The 19,619-nt window shown below is 36.5% G+C and overlaps 1 protein-coding gene across 8 annotated transcripts in view; it reads right to left on the reverse strand.

The window, feature by feature from the left end:
• The window catches only part of Pak3 (p21 (RAC1) activated kinase 3), a 266,630-nt gene that overhangs the window by 78,061 nt on the left and 168,950 nt on the right, over positions 1-19,619 (reverse strand). For all 8 annotated transcript variants that reach the window (XM_057759182.1, XM_057759181.1, XM_057759179.1 and 5 more), the window contains one exon: positions 15,677-15,878. In XM_057759182.1, the coding sequence (XP_057615165.1) occupies positions 15,677-15,851 (175 nt within the window). In that variant the 5' untranslated portion in view covers positions 15,852-15,878. The remainder of the gene's footprint in view (positions 1-15,676; positions 15,879-19,619) is intronic.

Here is a 19,619-nt window from a genome sequence, read left to right on the forward strand (position 1 = left end):
TCCTCATACAATAACCATTATCTGTTTGCGTGTCATTGTGTTTGTTGGTTTACGTTTCATAGTGCAGTCTTTGTCCTGCAATTTTTCTCTAGACAAAGTTTTTTCTCCTAAGTTAACTCCACTCTCAGACACAAACCTACATCTGGCAATTTCCTAATCTGGCTGACAGAGGTGGATCAAGCTATTATATTACCAAATACTTTACACACTTTAAGAACAAGCCTTTTATTATAAGAAAAGAACAAAATAAAATTATAAATACATAATTCATAATTTATCAAGGCTCTGAAGGACTTCAGAAGTGTTTCTACTGGATGCAGAAGCCTGTTGAAGTAGCTTCATTTATGTTGTAGAATTCAGCTTTTGATAGCCTCTATAGGTTAAGTACCACTTGATAAATCTGAAGAAATCTATAGGACATCTACCCATTAAAATGCAGTAAAGCTATACACACAATATTGCATTTACTTTCAGAAGTTCATAATCCCCCTCAATTTGGTTGAAGAGCCTCTTATTTTATTCCCCCACATCTTTATATCAACCCTTCACTTCTTTGCCATTACACAAATTCTTCCCTCTTCTCTACCAACTACACATTTACTGCATACTCTCTTAGATATAAATACTGCACATAAGCAAATCTCTGTGTAGACTCTGCTCAACAGTATCTCTCTAGAAGGTTGCTTGATAGCCAATCTTTTGCCTTCTGTTGAGGCCAAGTGCAAAAAAACGAGAAATGCAAACTTGCTCCTCTTCTGGTTTCCCATTTCAGGGAAATAATACTGCTAACCACCTAGATTAGAAGAGGAGCATGGTCTTAGACTCCTCTTTGGGGAGAAACGGAACAAAGACAAGGTTTATACTATCCATCTCCAATAGATTATTGAAAGAAATTATTATAAAATATAAAAAATTAGGAAATAGGAAACATTGTGGTATTCATAGAATGATGTATTCGAGTCTTTAAAAGGGCTGTATACATTTATGCTTTCTCTTTGGCCCTTTTTTACTTGTTTAGTTGTATCTGTCCTATTATGATTTGCTTGTTTTAGATTCGTTGTATTTTATTTTATTGTTCTTCCTTATAAACTTGTTTGTTTTCTAAAAGAGACAGAAATGTATGGTTCTAGATTGGGGGGTGGGTAGGAACAAACTGGGAGGAGGAGGAGAAATCATGCCCAAAATATATTGCATGAAAAAAATTATTTTCAATAAAAGACAAAATTAAAATAAAAAGAAGTTATATATTTAAATCATAATGTTCACATGTAACTACTAAGTAATCTTACATTGGCCCAGATATCAAAAACAACAATTTTGGAGTCATCCTCAATTCTCACTTTATTTCTACATTATTGGCCTGACTTCTGAAATTGTCTTGACTATATCTCCTTTTATTTTCAGAAGTCACTATCCCTTTCCAAGGCATTAGTATTTCCCTCCTAGCCCACTGCCTCCAGTGTTTTTCCCTCTGACTTATGTTCTGTGGTCAGGTCCTATTCTTGCCTTTTATATCAATTAAATATTCCTCTCACTACTTATGTGTTAAAATGCATGCTCCTGAACATGGTATCTAATAGCATGCATGACCTGGTCACTGTTACCTCTCCAGCTTGCTTCTATTGTTGCCATGAAACTCACTATCCAATTCAATTAATGCTTCCTAAACAGATGTGTTTTCTCTTGCCTCCAAGCTTTGATTTATGCTAAACTATGGCTTGGAACATTGAATTTCTTACCTTCTCCTGCCAGTTCTGTGTGGATTATTCCTGTTTGGTTGCTACTCTTTTTATTTTATTTTCATTTGCAGTGGTGGTGATCAAACTCAGAGCCTCATAAAATGTGGGCATTAGTACTTTACCAGTCCTTATTCTTGAAGACTCTTTCTTGTGTTTCCTCCACCATGGCAAACCTTATACTATTCACTCTCTGTAAAGTTCAATGTTCATTGCTTCACATTTTCTCAAAACCTCATAGTATATATTCTAAGCTTAGAACTTATCAGCACTGAATTATTATATGTTCTTTACCTGTCTATCTCTTTAGCTGAATTTCAAAACATTTTACAACAAACTTTATCTTAATTCCTACATTCTCTAGCAATTGTCTTGTGCCTGAATATTCACTAACCATCCTTTAAGAAAGTCTCACCATGAACAAATTAATTCCAGAGCTATCTCATTTAAACTATAGACTCAGCTTTACACAGCTTGCAAAAGTCAGAACTAGATATTTGAAGCTAATTCTCACTAAATCCATGAAGCTAAGCTTATAGTAGCCACATAAATGATGCCTTGGTGGCATTTTCAAGAAAAAATGACAGTTTTTTTCTCTATCCTTCAGCAAATATTTAGTGAGTGAATAACGAAATAATCAACAATTTAGGGCTTATGTAACTGATTTTTATTTTCCTTCATTTCTTAGGAATTTCAAAATAAGGTTATTCCCCCTAAAAATTTTTGGAACCTTGGTCGTGTGTACTAAAACCCATCCTAACCTGGCTGTTGAGTTTACATTCAACCTGATTAGCTCAAGGTTGGTGTATTTGCAGAGAACATAAAACCAAGTGAGCATCAGTTTCTAAATGCAGCTTTCATATTCTTCTAGAAAAGAGAACAAATTCATAGATTACTGGCTGAACCACAAATTTAAATGCCATTTGGCTTTAGGACCTTCTAAATGTGAATAAATTTTCCTTGTTACCTTAGGGCTAGTTAAATCATCCAAAAACTCATATTTTACAATCTATCTTGATTTTATCACCAGATAGAGAGACAAAAGCCCCTCTAGTAATCTATCATCCCTTTTATACCCGATCCTAATATGCTGTATTCTCTCTAGAGCTAAAACTTTTATCATTAAGCAAAAAGCCTCTCTTCTACATTACACCTGTTCATTAAATGCTCTCATCATTTCTTGCTGCAGGTTCTCAAGTTTCTCTGTAAATCACTGTTATGTGGGGGACCTATATTAAAAGTGAGATGTATTTGCCCTACCCTAGATTTGCGGATTGCTAACTATTTGATGATGGTGAGTGCTCCTCAGATATCCTAGTGGGAGCTGTTTATTCCTCTATCCCAATTCCTTTCTACCTGCCAGAATGGGAAGGTATACCTTATTCCAATTTATTCCAAGCAATTTATTCAAAATTGTTTATTTGAGCTCAGTACTTCTGCACTTGCCTACAAATTACTCTCCTTTCAAGGTGATTGCCACTTTCTCCTTCCTATTCAGGCTTCCAGACTTCCTTTCTAGTAGCTACTCTAACATAATTCTGAAACCAAAGATGTAAGTGGGCAACTTGTTCATGTCCTTGCCTTAGGGGGATTCTTGACCTTCCTCAGAACTCATCAGTGTTATCTCCCTTTCAATTTTTTCCAATCTGCTCCCTACATCATCTTTGAAAGAAATGGATCTCAATCAGGCTTCACCTGAATATCATGGAAAATTATATAAAAATTCAATGTCTGGTGTCTACTTAGAACTGACTGTCAGGCTTTCTATAGCTAATACCTGGACAGATGATTTGACCAACACCAGAGACAGTGAGTAGCTAGAGTGGAGTACTTGGGGTGCTTTCTTTATCCATAATGACCTGTTCTCTGAAATATTTAGTCCTGTTTCCTCATGCTCTAAGCCCAGCCACCCATTCTACTAACCTTCTAATTCCTAAGACCAAACTCCAATGTCATTTCTACACCTATGTCAATAAAACTTCTCTGGCTCTCTCTATTTTAAAGCAATTTTAATACCTCCCTGGCCTACATTCTATGGTGTGTCATGTAAATGCCTCCTCCTCTACAATCTTGGGAACTCTCACTCCATGAATTCCTCTAACAATTGTCTGGCAAAGTGCCGACGGTCATAATGCAATCCTAAAATCCTTCCCATTCTGTACTAAAGCTGTTGAGGACTGTTAGCTGGAGGAATTACATGGCAATGTGTATTCTTTTACTATTAAGATCACACACCCTACTTAGGACACTAATAATTCTTGGAAGATTCTTTTTTTCTTCCTTTTTAGTATTTACCTCTGTGTTGGAACTTCCATTTAGGCTCAGAAGACATGTTGAGATCTCTCCATTCAAAAAAAATCCTTCAGCCTTTTCATATCCATATTTCACTGATGTAATCACTCACCACTTCCTCATGTGGGTTAAACTTCTACAAAAATCAATTTATACTTTATCTCTCACTTCCCCAACAACTGCAATATGTCCCCAAAGACACATTAATCTTTTTCTTTCCCAAGTGCCACTTTTCAGCCCTTAAAGCACTCAACTGTCTTCTCAGTAAGAACCAACATCGTTGATCAAAGACCTCTTGAAAGTGAAAGTCCTCTACATAGCTCCTTCCTAGAATCCACTTCTATATTTCTGATCGTTCCTTTTCAAACTTATTTATTAAGAGTCATTTCCTGCTGGCTGATTAGATCACAGTCACTAGAAGCTGACACTTTGATGTCAAAGACATATATTAGGTCACTTGTCCTCATCAAAACACTGTCCTTTGAGTCATCTCTTCAACGCACCTCTATTATTTCAACATCTACAGTATCCACATGCTTTATAGATGCTCTCAGCTTTGCCTCAGCACAATTGCAACCCCAGTTTAGATAACTTGTCATTAGTCATTTCTGGTTGTTTGTGTCCCAGGCTCCTTACGGCAAATATTCCTGAAGAAACATGAAACTACATTTCCTTGGTTTCCTACCCCACCCTCTCAAGTTCCTTTTCTTGTAACCTGATTTATTTTCCATTTTTATTAATTCTTCTTTCTAAATACTGTATCTGTATTTCCTATTCATTTTCTAATAATATTGGTCCCTAAGTCAGTCATTGCTGATATACATTGTTCCTCCATAGCTTTATAATCCCAACCCTCCCTCTCCCATTCTTCATATTAGCCAGTCTGAACTTCCTGTAGTTATAACCATAAAAAGTCAAGAAGAAATGCTTCATGCCTACTGCCTTTGCTAAGGTGCTCCTGGTACTAGAAATGCCACTGACTCCTTACATGGCTAGCTATACTCTACACATACGTTCTATACTTTCTGTTTAAAGACTCATCTCAGTTTGGTGGTCCATCTCATTCAGGAAGACTTCCCTAGCTTCTTTTCCCTTCAGTCTTCTGTCGGTGACTGGTCCCGACAGTCTTCAACATATTTCCCTTCAGCACCTGCTTCTGCTTTTACTTACCGTAGTAAATTAAACTCATTGACTAATTTTCCTCTTCCTGAGCAATCAGTCTCTTGAAGGCAGAGATTGGAATTTAGATGTTCCTTGCTCCAGAACAGTACAAAACTCAATGTTTTAATAACAAATCAAAAATAATCAAAAGCATGAATGGAAAGATGAAATGACCCTATGGAGGGAGCCATGATTATCTACCAAATAGGACAAGGAAGTGAAAATTACATTTTAAAGTTATTTCTGTAATTGAATTCGCTGATAGGGTCAGTGATGTTTCCATTGTAGAGATTCACTCTATATTCATTCAGACGCATCTCTAGTGAGATGTCACTTCAGAGTCAAAAATAATATTAACATAGTTAGGAAGAATTCAAGGTACAGAGAAACAACCAATCTCCTTCATTTGAAATCCCTCAACAATTTTGTCTAATTTCTGTAATTTGTTTTAGAAAGCTGTCACATGAGTCACACTTGCTTTAGGAGGTCCATTTGCTATCTTCCCCTAAAACTCCAAAGAGTTATGCTTTTCTTTCTCTTTAGCTGTCATAACATTACTTCCCGAATTACTTTCTAGAGTACTTTCTAGCTCCTTGAAAATCGACCATGCTGGTAAACCAAAGGAAGGCAGAACACGGAGAAAACTTCTCTCCATAAATTTACCCTATAAGTACACACACACACACGAATCATGTTAAAAGCAATGGAAAGTCTGCAACCTGTTCCGGTATACGTGGCATAATTTAAAAAGCAACACTTAATGCTGCCTTAATGCAGAAAGACCAAAACAAAATATTAAGCATATTTTAAAATACAGGAATAATCATTTTAAAGAACAGTAAACAAACAGATGGGCTAGTTCTCTGAGGTAAGCATTTCATTACTCTGGCAATATGGACTAACTCTCAACTTCCTTTCATTTTCTTTCAATCAGTTAATGGTTCAGTTAGGAAGTGTGCATTAAATTAGGAATCAATGTAGTGACAGATTATGCTAGATGATTCATTAGGGACTTAAGCAATAGTCTAAACTTGCAAATTAACTGGGAGAATGATGTTAATAAAAAAGGAACAGTATGGCCAGACTAGGGAACACTAGGAAGTAAATTGGAGTAATAGAGAATAAATGTTCCGTATAAACATACATAACAGGGAAATATAGATAGATACATGTGGTGGGTAGTCTGAGTGTACTAGAGGTTGGATGCAGGAAATGAGCCACAAGCATCAGTCAGATAATCTGTCAGGTACTGGAAGTAGGCGATGCAGCAGAAGCAAAAGGTCAGAAGTAAGAGTGCATTAAGCAAACACATGTAAATGAAAAAACATCAATAAACCCATAAGGACTAGTCTTGAAAATCAAGAAGGACAGAAAGATGAAACTGGAGATAATAGGAAAGCATGTGTGGGAAAGGTCTGTGAGCAGGTGGCTGAGATAACTGAGTTTTTTCTGAAGGGAAGTTAGTTAGTTCTGTGTTGTTAGGGTATCCTGGTAGCACCAGGCATCAGACTGAGAATGAGCAGCGGGTTGCAATGGAGAAATGAAAGGACCTACCTATCACTGCATCTTTTCTTCTAAGGTGCATTCTACTGGACATTTCTTAGGATCTCTCTCTGCTTCCCTCCTTCTGTCTCTCCCTTTGTGCACATATGTGTGTAGAACTTCCATTTAACATATAACTTCCATTATACACACATACATGTATAAATTTTGCAATTGAAAAATTACCTGAGGATAATTTCTCTCTTACGATGTTCATCACTGAGGTAGACACATTAAAAAGCAAGCATAGCTCGGTGGTGGTGGCGCACGCCTTCAATCCCAGCACTTGGGAGGCAGAGGCAGGCAGATCTCTGTGAGTTCGAGGCCAGCCTGGTCTACAAGAGCTAGTTCCAGAACAGGAACCAAAAAGAAAAAAAAAAAAAAAGCTATGGAGAAACCCTGTCTCGAAAATAAAAAAAAAAAGAAAAGAAAACAGAGATATAATAAAGCAAATTATTAGGCTACTTTAATTGGAATTCCTGTGTATTTGAACTTTTCTGGAAATGACATTCGTTATCTTATACCCTTGGCTTGGAGGCAAATCCCTCCTCATCCCTTCTGGTGTGTATTAGTAAAGCCAAATAACTTGTACAGGAGATGCCACTTTCAGCATGAGAAGTGGGTGTGGCTAGGTCAGAGACCTATCATACTAAGAAGCCTATTTTATAGCAAATAATTCTTTCTTTTTCTTTCCGGGAAAACCACAATAGAAAGATATAAAAACTGTTATTAAAGTGCTATTAGTACTCTGTGGGTGATAGCATTCACTTTTCCTACCAGGCAACCCTTAGTGAGTGGCTCATTCTTTATCTAGGTGGGAGATGCTTTTGTAATTCATGGATTATTTATAAAATGCTGCCTTAGTGGTTTGTGAGGTTTCAGATACTTTAGTGTCTAATTAACTGCCAGAACAGTGAATTAACTATGGAATTATGGCTTTCTTATTTTATTTTTACCATCATTTTGTTCCATCCTCTCAGTCACAGACACGGAGCACAGTGTGCACTGTGCCATCTTTCTCAAGTGGAAACCCTTTGAAGCTCATTTTAGACTTGATTAAGTATACGGATCTCAGAATAGTTTTTCCTGGGGCAATAATAGCCCTCCAAGTGGTGTCGAAGAAGCAGGAGATCTTTATGAAACAAAAGTCCCAGAGGGACTGATTTCCGCCCAGGCTCTATTCCGTAACACACCTGTTCTATATACAAATATCCTCTTTGAAGGGGACCCACAGGAATTTCTTACTTCCTGAATTTATGACATGTAATTCTTTCCTTACACGGCAGGTCACGTAATTGTTTAGTTTTCTCATTTGGGAGCCTGGAAATGTATTATTTTGCCACTGAAAATATTTGAAATACTACGTGGTAAGAGCAATGGAAAATCAGGCATAAAACACTTTAATTTCAGTTCCAAATATTTGAAGAAATTGACAGCGAAGGGCTGCAAAAACACTACAAATTTAAGTTTCCACATAACTATATCTTGTTTAAACCTAGAAACTTGGGCAAACTGATTCTGAGTAGAAAAAACAAGGTTCTCATCTAGTGAAGAGATGGATTAGCTTAGGAATGAGTGCAAGAGAAGAAACAGTGGACGTTCCTTCTGTTCTATTTAGATATAATTATCCAACATTTTAATTTTATGAGCATCAAACACTACTATTGTAATAGGAAACAGTTTGAAAGTTTTCAAAAGAACACAGTAATTATAGAAAAAAAGATACTTTAAAACAAGCAAACAAACAAATAAAATCTAGTTGCTTCCTGCTAGGAAGGTGGGCCAAGAGGAAGAAAAGCTTGTAAGGAAAAAAATATTCAAGGTCATCATTGCTATTTCACTTAGGTTTCTCCTTGTCTTTCCTTTTAAAAAATCACTTTTGTACATTCCACCGGGTAAAACATATTTTCAAAGCAGCTTTAATTATTTTCATTTGTTTGAGCTAGTAATCATTGAACTAAGTATTTTGGTGCTAGGTCTGTCAAGCTTTAAGCAGTGTGTCAACTGTGTGGCAGTCATGTAATGCTTCTGAAATGGCTTTCTGTATAAAGTCATTTCTAGGAAAGCCTCACCTCCATCATACGAGGATTGAGGAACATGACTTTAAACATGTATGTAGCTGGGAATGTACAGTGGGCAAGGTCCATTCTCCTGCTCTGGGAAAACTTGCTAAAGTAATTCAGAGGATCTAATTAACCTATTTGAATCTTCTTTATGCATTTTTTTTTTGGAAAACATTCCATCAGTTTCCCTTTGCCTGGTCTTCAATGGCTATGAAGACAGTATATACAGATAAAACCACAAAGTGGTACCTTGTTCTGCAAGAGTAGCTATAAGCTTAATTCATAAGCTCATGCTTCGCAGAGATGATCAGAGGAGGAAAAAGAAATGACAGTCACATGTGAGGTATGTTGTCAGTCCTTTGACATTTGAAGACATTTATAACTTCCTCTGGTTTCATCTTCCAAAATCCTCAACAGTATTGATTTTTATGGAAAATAATTAAGAAACTGCCTTTCATCTCTTCCCAAGCAATATATACTTGTTATATTCACTTCAAACGATGAGCCAATTTCAATGAGTAGTATTTGAAAAACATAAGGCAAAGATGAGGCAATGTATTAGGGAGACACTCATGTCCAAGTGGACAATTATGTAAGGTACAAGTCTGAGATGGATAAAAAAAAAAAAAAGGCCTCATTTGCTTTAACAAAGAAAGAACTTTCCTAACCCTTGACTATTAGCAACATTTGTATCCTTTTATACATTCTTCATTTGAATGTTTGATACAACACTTTTCCATCTTCCCCCAAGTCCTACCCACGCCCTGTTCTTCCTCTTATCCTTTTTCTCTCAGATATCACTTCCTCTCTTTACTACATTGTATACATCTTCCAATACTGTATTTCATACCTGTCTTCAATGTGGGAAACCATATTTTTGTGAGCTTTTCCTTTATTAGCATTGAAGTGGGAACATGGGCTTTAGTAGCTAGGGAAAGTACACCCTTGTCCCACCTTCTTTCCCTTTCAACAGGATGTCTAGGAGTGGAGGAATAGATACGAGGCTCTTCTCATGGAACATAGTACTAGCCCCAGAGGACAAGAAAGAAACTGTACCCTTCAGACTTCCCAAAGGGCAGGCCAACGATCTTTGAAGAGGACTCTCCATGGAGCTAGATGGCTATTTTTAGAGAACTAAGAGGAACACAAACACTATTCTGGGAGCATCGGTCTCTGCCACCTGACTTTCTGATAGCAGAGCATATACCTCTCCATTAGTTGCCACTCCTACATATTATTGATGAAATAATAAACACCTCGTACTCCTGCAGAGTACTAAGGGCCTTTAGATTTACCACACTAAATATATTTTATTATATATTTTATGGATATTAGTAATGTGTATTAACCAAAACATTTGATTAACAAGACCATTAAAGATAGCTGAGCATTTTCTTTTTGCACAATGCTCCCTGCTCTGTAGGGTATAGAGAAGATAGAATATTCCAGGAATTAGCATAACAATGTATTTTTCAATACAGTAACAAGAACTATGTTGTGCAATATCTCCTTCACAAACGTGAATATATCAAATTAAAGCCTCGCTTTTCTAAAACAATCCATTTGCGAGCCTGTGAAATATACATATCAAATGATAACTTAACCCACAAAACACACAAGAAAATATTAGCACATCTCTGTTGTCAGGAATATCATGTATCTATCATTTTCTGCATGACAATTAAAAAATAATTTTCCTGATATTCATATACGTTTTAAAGCACATTGAAACTTGTTAGTAAAAATGAATGCCACCCTGGCTTCTTTTTTTTTTTTTCAAGTTCAACCTAATAGAATGTCTTTATTAGCCAATGACTACACTGGGGGTTCAGGACCCACATGCAGTCCTTATATAGACCCCCCCAAAAAATGGTATTTAGGAATTGAACTACAGAATTGATATATTAGGTCTTTGTTCTTGTTTTAGCAATTGTCGCTACCAATGCACTGGTTTTCAATGCCTGGATGGTACTTCCATAACGGAATCATTTGTACTAAAGTCTTGCAGTCTACTAAGTTTGGGGCTTGTTAAGCCATAAACCCAAATAAGCCCTTCCTTCCATACGTTGTCTTGGTCATGGTGTTTTTTTTAATTTATTTATTTATTAAAGATTTCTACCTCCTCCCTGCCACTGCCTCCCATTTCCCTCCCCCTCCCCCAATAAAGTCCCCCTCCTTCATCATCCCTAAGAGCAATCAGGGTTCCCTGCCCTGTGGGAAGTCCAAGGACCACCCACCTCCATCCCGGTCTAGTAAGGTGAGCATCCAAACTGCCTAGGCTCCCACAAAGCCAGATAGATAGATAGATAGATAGATAGATAGATAGATAGATAGATAGATAGATAGATAGATAGATGGATAGATGGATGGATGGATGGATGGATGGATGGATGGATGGATGGATGGATGGATAAATAAATAAATGAATGAATGAATGAATGAATAAATAAATAAATAAATAAATAAATAAATAAATAAATAAGTAAATAAGGCGGGCTGAGATAAAGAAAGAAAGAAAAGACAGATGAGGCGGGCTTGAACAGATAAGCAAACCACCAACACTTAAAAATGACATCAGTCAACACTCCTGGCTTCTGATGAGAGCAACAGAGGTCACTACACAGTCTCTTTGTTCCATCGCAAGGAATGCTAATATAGTATGAGAAGTTTGTTTCTGGCTCCATTCTTTGCTATGTTGTCCTAGACTGTATATTTAAATACTTTAAGCTTATACTGTTATGACTACAAAAGAGGGCTAGAAGAAAGAAAAAGTAATTTTTCCTGATATTCATATATGTTTTAATGATGCTTGCACCCAGTAAGGAGTAAGCAAATGAGAGATCATCTTCTATATGTCACAATTTTATTTCTATCCAACTATTTCTTCCTACATCTCCCAGCAAAGGGACCATCATATCATATCATTCCCCAGATCACCAAATCACAAATCTCTCCAGATTTCCCCACAAACAAAATACATATGAACTGTGTTCCCTAAGAACACAATCCTTCACACAGGACTACACACTCCCCAAAACTCACCTAAGCTCAAGAGCAGTACAAGACACAAAACAAAGGAATAGATGAGAAACAGACGTCACACAGAAAGGCAAACTCCAAGTGCACTCTCACCTGCTTTAACTCTTTAACTGATTAGATTGGGGGGAGCTAAGTCATTTTCAGAGTCCTTGGTTCTTTTATTTGCCTCATTGCTTTCTCCTTACTGGTTTATTTATAGTTATGTATTTATTAATAAATTTATTTACTCATCCATGTACTTCTTCATCATCTTACTCCAAAACGGATGCCAGCTGACACACAAGAATACATAAAATGCAACATGAATATATATATATATATATACATGTATATATATATACACAAAAAATACAAAATGGATAAGGATGTAAAAAGGGGGAAAATGAAGTTAAGAACATAAATAGAGCCTGAAACATAACTGATACAGACCAAGATACACACATATCAAAAAGCCTGATTATAACTGTTATGTATAAACCACACACTTTCTTTACTTTTGAAGTATTCTATAGTTGACATACAGATGCTAGTCATGGCAAAAGCTACATTGAAAAGTTATAAATTCAACAACCTAGTTTCTTGGTTGTATAAGTTGTTAAATGCCATAAATATAATAATAGCTCAAAATTACCTAGCAGAAGTTAATTTACACTTGTAACACTCATGTAATTACAGTTACCTTAAGTTCTCACAAAGATTTGGAAAGGCATGGCAAACCCTATCATCCTCATTTAACAGATGATAAAAATTCAGGCTCAAAGGAGCTGCAGGACTGGACCAAAGCCACAGTCATTACTGCCAGAGCCCTCAATGAATCCAGGCCTCCAGAACACATGTTCAGTGCTTTTTGTATTAATTCAAAACTGACTGTGATGTTACTCAAACTGTCACCAAGAATCAGGGACAGAGAAACAATATTCTCTGTTCACCCATGAGGGGCAGGGTCTTAGGCAAACCTGAGTTTTCAAAGTTCAATTGAGGAAATTTTGGAGATAGAAGAGAAAAACATGGACATTAGAAATAAGGTCACAACTTTTCAAATATCTCATAAATATTTTGCATGCAATAGTAATAACAATGATACACTAAATAAAAAAGATTAATGAGAGTTTCCATCACTTAAAATATAACAAGGAAAAGCTCTACATAATTTTGTTTAGATCCCTGAGAAGATTTTTCAGGGGTGATAAGAACATACATATGACTCCAATAAAAATGAGAGTGACAGGAAAGCAATGCACAGTGGTGAATTGCTAGTTCAAATCACGGATGCAAATGTTCTCAGAGTCATTGAAATCCCATCCTGAAGCTATAACAATATCATGAATACAAGCAGCATCATTTAATGACTGTATTTCTTTGTGACGATGACTTCTGTCATATCTTTTGGGAAGAAACCCATCCACTTCTCTATTTAGTCCAATGAAGTCATTCAAACTTTGAGCGAAACTTACCAGCTACTCAATGAGAGTGTTTAAGTACCACTACCTTGAATGATTTAGGAATTTTTGACAGTAACTTCTTCTCATTGTAGTCTTAAAAAACCACTCTTATAGCACTTAAATCATCCAAGCTTTCTCTGAAAGTAGCTTGTTAGATGTCTAGCAATACTAGAAATGGTAACTGATGACTTAAAAGTTTGCCTTAAGATAGCTTCTGGTGATTCTTCATAATATAGGATTCTTCAAAATCATTCAAGTTTTGAACAGGTAATTGTTGATATGAAAAGATACCGATGTTCATTAGTTTTCCTTGGAACATCTTATTCTTGTTCTAAAATTAAATGGTTCCCTTTCCTTATAACTTTGTCTTCCAGTCTCAAAACCTCTTAATTATCATTATTTTCCCTTCTGATAATTGCCTCTGGCATACAAGAACCTCCCTGAGGGGTATCCTATAAAATATCCTATCACATATTAAAGAAAACAAGTTCATATTCAAATTTAGTTACAAAAAGGCTCATCATTCACAGGTTCTTCTTGATGCAAAATTTCACTGCCTTTAGGAGGAGGTCCTGAAAGATGTTCCATCCCTACCTCTTGTCAAATCTTCCGGGTTGCACTATACCATGCTTTTGGCAAACTAGCTAATGCCTTTTTCAATAAGGATACAGCATTAGTAATGGTGTACCTTCAGAACACTAGTACCTTCAGAACCTTTGTGAGACTTTGAATTGTTAAATAACATATAATTAGCACATCTTACTGAATGGCAAACTGAAAGTCAAAGTGTGGTTGGTATCAAAGAACGTGTTTACCCTAGAACATGTACGCATTGGCAAACGCATGTGAAGTACCAAATGGATGCTAAGAACCAACAGGACTTTTGAACTAAAGGTTTTCTTTCAAGTAGTCTTAAATTTCTCTAAGAAAGCACTGTTCAAGCCATTCCTGAATAAGAGATGAAGTCATCCAGGCCCTTCTGTTTGGATGCCAGTTCAAGAGAAATTTGGCTCAGATTTTTTTTCCCCTGAGAAGATTTGGGTACACTTTTCTGGAGAATAGCAGTGGTTTCACTAGGAGATCATTTGAACTATTGACACAAAGCAGAAATGTCAACCTCTCTGATATTGCTGAACTCCTGCTTTTCAAAAGGACAAATAGGACTTTTCAAAGACATTAAAAGCATGCACTTTCAAGCACCAAAGATTTGTGTGGCGTCATCCCTTATTCAAGCACTGGGCAAATGAAGCAGATGTAGTACAGGGATCCTTTCTTTGGCATCACTATTACAAATGAATTGCTCTCTACATATAACGACACATCTTCAATTCTCACACCGCCGTTTACTCGCAGAAAGGGTTTCCAAGATCCACCTAAGTACTGGCAAACAGACTTTTAGAATTTCCCCTTATAAAGCCACAGAACCCTTGTGTAGAATGTATTTCATTATTTGTTTACTTCTCTTCAGTCCTTAGGTCACAGGGGAAAGCATCTCATAAACACACAAGAGGCAACACTGTCACTAACAAGCATTTCAGCTCCTATACAAATTGTAAGTTCATTTAACACTGTATAGCACCCCAAGCTACCACTTTTACCTTGAAGACGCAGATCAATAATGACATTTTGTTTTCAAAGACATTACCTTTCTTCTCCTTTTGACCAATTTCAGTGATCCTATGATTACTCACGTCCTGATCAATAGTTATATCCACAGAGGTCAAGTTTCAGTTTTATGGCAATTAATACAACCTTATATGCTACTTACTAAAGCTTTCAGAGAACCAAGTGTCACAAAGTAGTAGCATACACTATTTAAGCAACAAGCTGTATCATGAATGTCACATGGGTAAATGATACTATATTGTGACTTTCATGCACTTGGAACTGACGGCATAGGTGACAACTGGTAGAAGAAGAAAGGAAATAAAGGACTTTTCCATCCTTCCTGTGATTCAGACAGATAACATTGTGGTGACTTATACTTATTCCTGTACACTTAACTCCAAATCTTCAGTTATTGTAAAGATATACAGAAGCAAATCTACCTATACACTCAAACATCAAAAGTGGGACAACTTAGCATTAGGGAGGAATTGTTTTAAATTCTACCCTAAATTTTCAGAAAGCAAGTTGCTGTTTTTACACTCAATACAGTGCTCTTGTGATAGATTCCCTTCAGTTAAGTCTATAAATCCAGTTTATGTGAAAGACAAACACAGCATGTATATTTTCTGGTATCCCATAGGAAGTCAATCAAACGTGGTCCTCTGACAAAAGGCAACCTCTGAAGATGGAGATGGAAAGGTTAAACAGGCCCTGAACAACCAACCCAAGAAAAAAAAGCTACAAAGAAAGAATAAACTGGCCCCTTTTGAATGCCCGGCCACTGATACTTTACTTTTATCCCCTCCTCCTGGGAAGATAGAGCGAAGCCTGGCTTTCTTATTCTTCTCTTCGGGGGCCATGGGGAGTGGTTTGGTGCTGTGGTTGAGTGCTGAAGAATCACGGTTGTTGCTGTTCATCCTCAGTGGGGGAGCTGGGGGTTTTTCTTCGTTCTCCAAGCTGTCAGACATTTTCAGGTGCAGCTGATTTCACAGCTCCTAAAGGAAAGCAGTGGCAAACAGGAGGTAAGGGAGGTCAAGTCTAATGCAAGTGGGGTACACATGGGGAGTCTTGCATCCCAGAATTAGGTTTGCTCTCTCATTCATTCACTCAGATTTCCTGTACATTTTAAGAGGCTTCTCTTCTGGGGAGAAGAAATATGCCTCTCCAAAGGCTAACTAGACAATTTATCCAAGTTGAGGTAACTGTGGTCATGAATGACTTTCAGTGTACGCACGCAAATGTGTATGTAAGCTTCCTTGATTTTACCAGCGAAACTCTACTTTCTGTTGTTCATACACGATCTCTGAATGAACAATTTACTTTTTCTCTAAAAATCTTATACTGATGATCATTATGGTCAAGTGGCATAAATTTTTAGACTTTTAAATTGATACAGGCTAAGATGTTGATTGTCAATTGCCCAGAACGACGATTTATTAGCTGTTTTAACACTAGCATGCCTTGGTGTCTGCTTCTTATGTCTATGTACCTGATTTGCAAAATGATTTTTACTGTTTTTATTATTTAAAAATTGAGAAAGCTTTCTATATACATGACAGTTTCAGGAAAGTTGAGGTATACTGTTTTAGCAGATGACGCCCATCTTTTCCCAAGGAAGCAGCTTTAAAAGGTAGGCAGAATGTCATTATGACCAAAGGCAGAGCTCTAGTACGGTGAGATGATCTCATAATTTTACTCTCTGTCTTATTTCATGTCCCCGAAAGATACTTTAGTTGTAAAATCTAGTCTAGGTTTTAGAAATTTATTATTTACTATGAGTTTCACTTATTTAGGCACATATGTCAAAATCCAAGCACATTCATGTTTCATCCACCTCAGAGGATGAAGTGGAAAAAGTATGACATCTTCAGGAAAATGTTTATGCTCATGTCTTCTTATTCTAATTCTGGTCCTCCCCTTATAGGAATTGACCCTAACAGGCACAAGCCAGGTCCTTCAGAATGTCTTCATGGTTTGAATATAAGAAAAATCAAATGTAGCTATATAAAAATTTATATAGTATCACTTATTACTAATTTAAGAATATATTAATTCTCCAACTACAACTTACCACGTGACTCTATGAAAAGGACAATTACTGTAAGTGAACATATTTGCAGCAACAACAAAGAATATTCTCATTAAATACTGAAATAAGAAATGGTCTGCCACCAGGCAGAGGGGGTACACACTTCAATTCCCGCATTTGGGAGGCAGACACAAGGGAATATCTGAATTTGAGGCCAGTCTGGTCTACAGAGTGCATTCCAGGACAGCCAGAGCTGTAACAGAGAAAAACCCTGCCTCAAAAATTAAAACAAAACAAACAAATAAACCAATGTTTTTCCATAATTCCTTTTAGTTTTAATGATTACAATATTTTTATTGTTTTTAATAAAGAGCTCTGAATTATATCATATGAGGAGTATTTAAAGTTTTTCTATTTTATGAAATTCTGTTTGTAGAAAAATGAATGCAACTGAAAAGTAACAAAGTAAATGAAATTAACCAGACTACAAAAGATAAATATTATGTTTTCTCTCACATGCAAAATACGGATAAAATAAATTATACTAAAGTAGAAGAGAGACTTAGGACAAGGAAGAGGACCAGAAAGAGGGATGAAGAAAAGTAAGAAAGGGGTAAATATGGTCAAAGTACAGTATGTATATGTATCAAATCCCAAAATAAAAGTATTTTATATAGTAATGTATGGCAATAAAATTTGAAAATAATTTCCCTATGTTCTAAATTCAATCAATATATACAGTCCATGAAACTTTGCTCCCTCCCTAAGAACAATGGCAATTATAGGTTGTTGGGGGAGGGGCTAGCATTTTCATCAGTGGTAAAGCCACATAGAAGTTGTGGTTGCTCTAGTAAATAACAGCCCGCTCACAGTCCAGAAAGAGACTTCAGTTAAAATCAGTGAGGTACACACACAACAGAAAACACGAAATTAGGGAGACTAGAAGAGTTTCATCCCAAGTTGGAGAAGAAGGAGAAAGAAGAAAGTGACGAGGGAAAAATAACTAATATTTAATGTATAAATGTGTGAAATGGTCGATTAACAAAACAGGAGTGGGTATTAAGCAATAACTTTTTTCTGCTTGATTGGCTGCCAGTTCCCAATGATTGGCCTTATCTTCATTTGCACAGTTCTGTTTCCTTTTGCTTTGCCATGCCTTGCATTATCTGAATGAATTAAGACTAATTCTGTATCTTTTTGGTAATCATTATGGTGAAAGCACCTGGTAATAAATGTCTTGTTAGCACTACCAATGACCTGATGAGCTCCATGTGTCTTGCATAAGTAAAACTGAAACATGAGATACAATGAAAAAGTAACTATGATGTCAAGGTAAAATATATGCACACTTGCTAATGGTACTAGTCATTATTGGAACACCCGAGTGAAACAGGGCTAATGAACTACGTTCTCTTTTGCGTTTAGACCTTTGGTCCTTTTCAATTTACTCTTCTCCAGAAATGATTGACTTGACCAGTGGTATTATATTTCACTGGCCCAGCTCAGAGTTTTCCTTTAGCCACTGGGAAGAATTTGGTATGAGACTGTTCTGGACTCAATACTAATGTCTAAGTGTGAAGTTATTATTACAAAAATATCAGATATGCAACATCTAGCTTGATTTTAAAAACTAAGTGTGTAAGCTACTGGACAGGGCCTGAGTATTTAAATAGCAGTGCCAAGGGAGATTTCTGGAAAGTTGTGTCCCACAGAGATAAAGAGCTACCATTTTCCGGATGATACATATATTCTGATGACACATCACTTGACTTGATATGACAGAAGTCAGAAAGACAAGTGTGTTCTCTTTAGAACAGATCTGATCTTGCATAACAAGGCAAGAGTCTAGGACAACAAGGGTTCTAGGGCAACTACGTAATTTAAAATACTGTGCTCCTTTGTTCTTGAGAACTAGGTGTAGTTTCCACACCTATTTACACATTCCTAATTACAGTATGTAAACAAGGAAGCATGCTTACCTACTGCTTCTTTTCAGGTTGCCTGATGACCACAATGCTATCTGGCCAAGTATGTTTTAGGTTAAGGATTAAGGACTACTTGGGATAAAAAACTCTTCTATGCTGTACTAAAATCCTACAACTCAAATTTCAAAACACCAACAAGGCATGATATTCCAGGAGCTCTGCAGAGAACCGAGCTACTTTCTACTTCTCAACAAACAGGCATGGTTTTAGACTGTATTTAGTTTCATTGGCCTCATTAGAGCATCATCAGAGGGGTTGAAATAACCCTTTACAGAGATGGACATGAGACTGAAGAAAGGGTATCCACTTCCACACCGAGAACATAAAGCATGATCTAGATACTTACTCTTCATTTGTGTAGACTTTACATATTTTGTTTTGTTTGAACTATCATGCTACTACGTCAGCTCTTCATTAAATTTTATAAAGTAAAAACAAAAATTATCTTCTTGACATCGTTAACCCAACTTCAAAGCAAGTGCTTCAAAGCATGCTTTTGAAAAAGTAGAGAAAGGGAAGGCATTCACAAGGAAGCCTTGTTGTCAATGTATTTTTCCCCAAGTGGGAGATATCTTGTACTCTTCCATAAATGTAGAAAGAGAGAATCCTATTATGTTATGCTTGTAAAGAATACCAATTTACTAAGTCAGGTTCTCTTCTGAGACAGCTTTCTACAAAGGACACTATTAATGGATCACTGCTTCAATTTGCCTATGATGTCA

Source organism: Chionomys nivalis, chromosome X (assembly GCF_950005125.1).
Source record: "Chionomys nivalis chromosome X, mChiNiv1.1, whole genome shotgun sequence".
Classification (NCBI taxonomy): Eukaryota; Metazoa; Chordata; class Mammalia; order Rodentia; family Cricetidae; genus Chionomys; species Chionomys nivalis.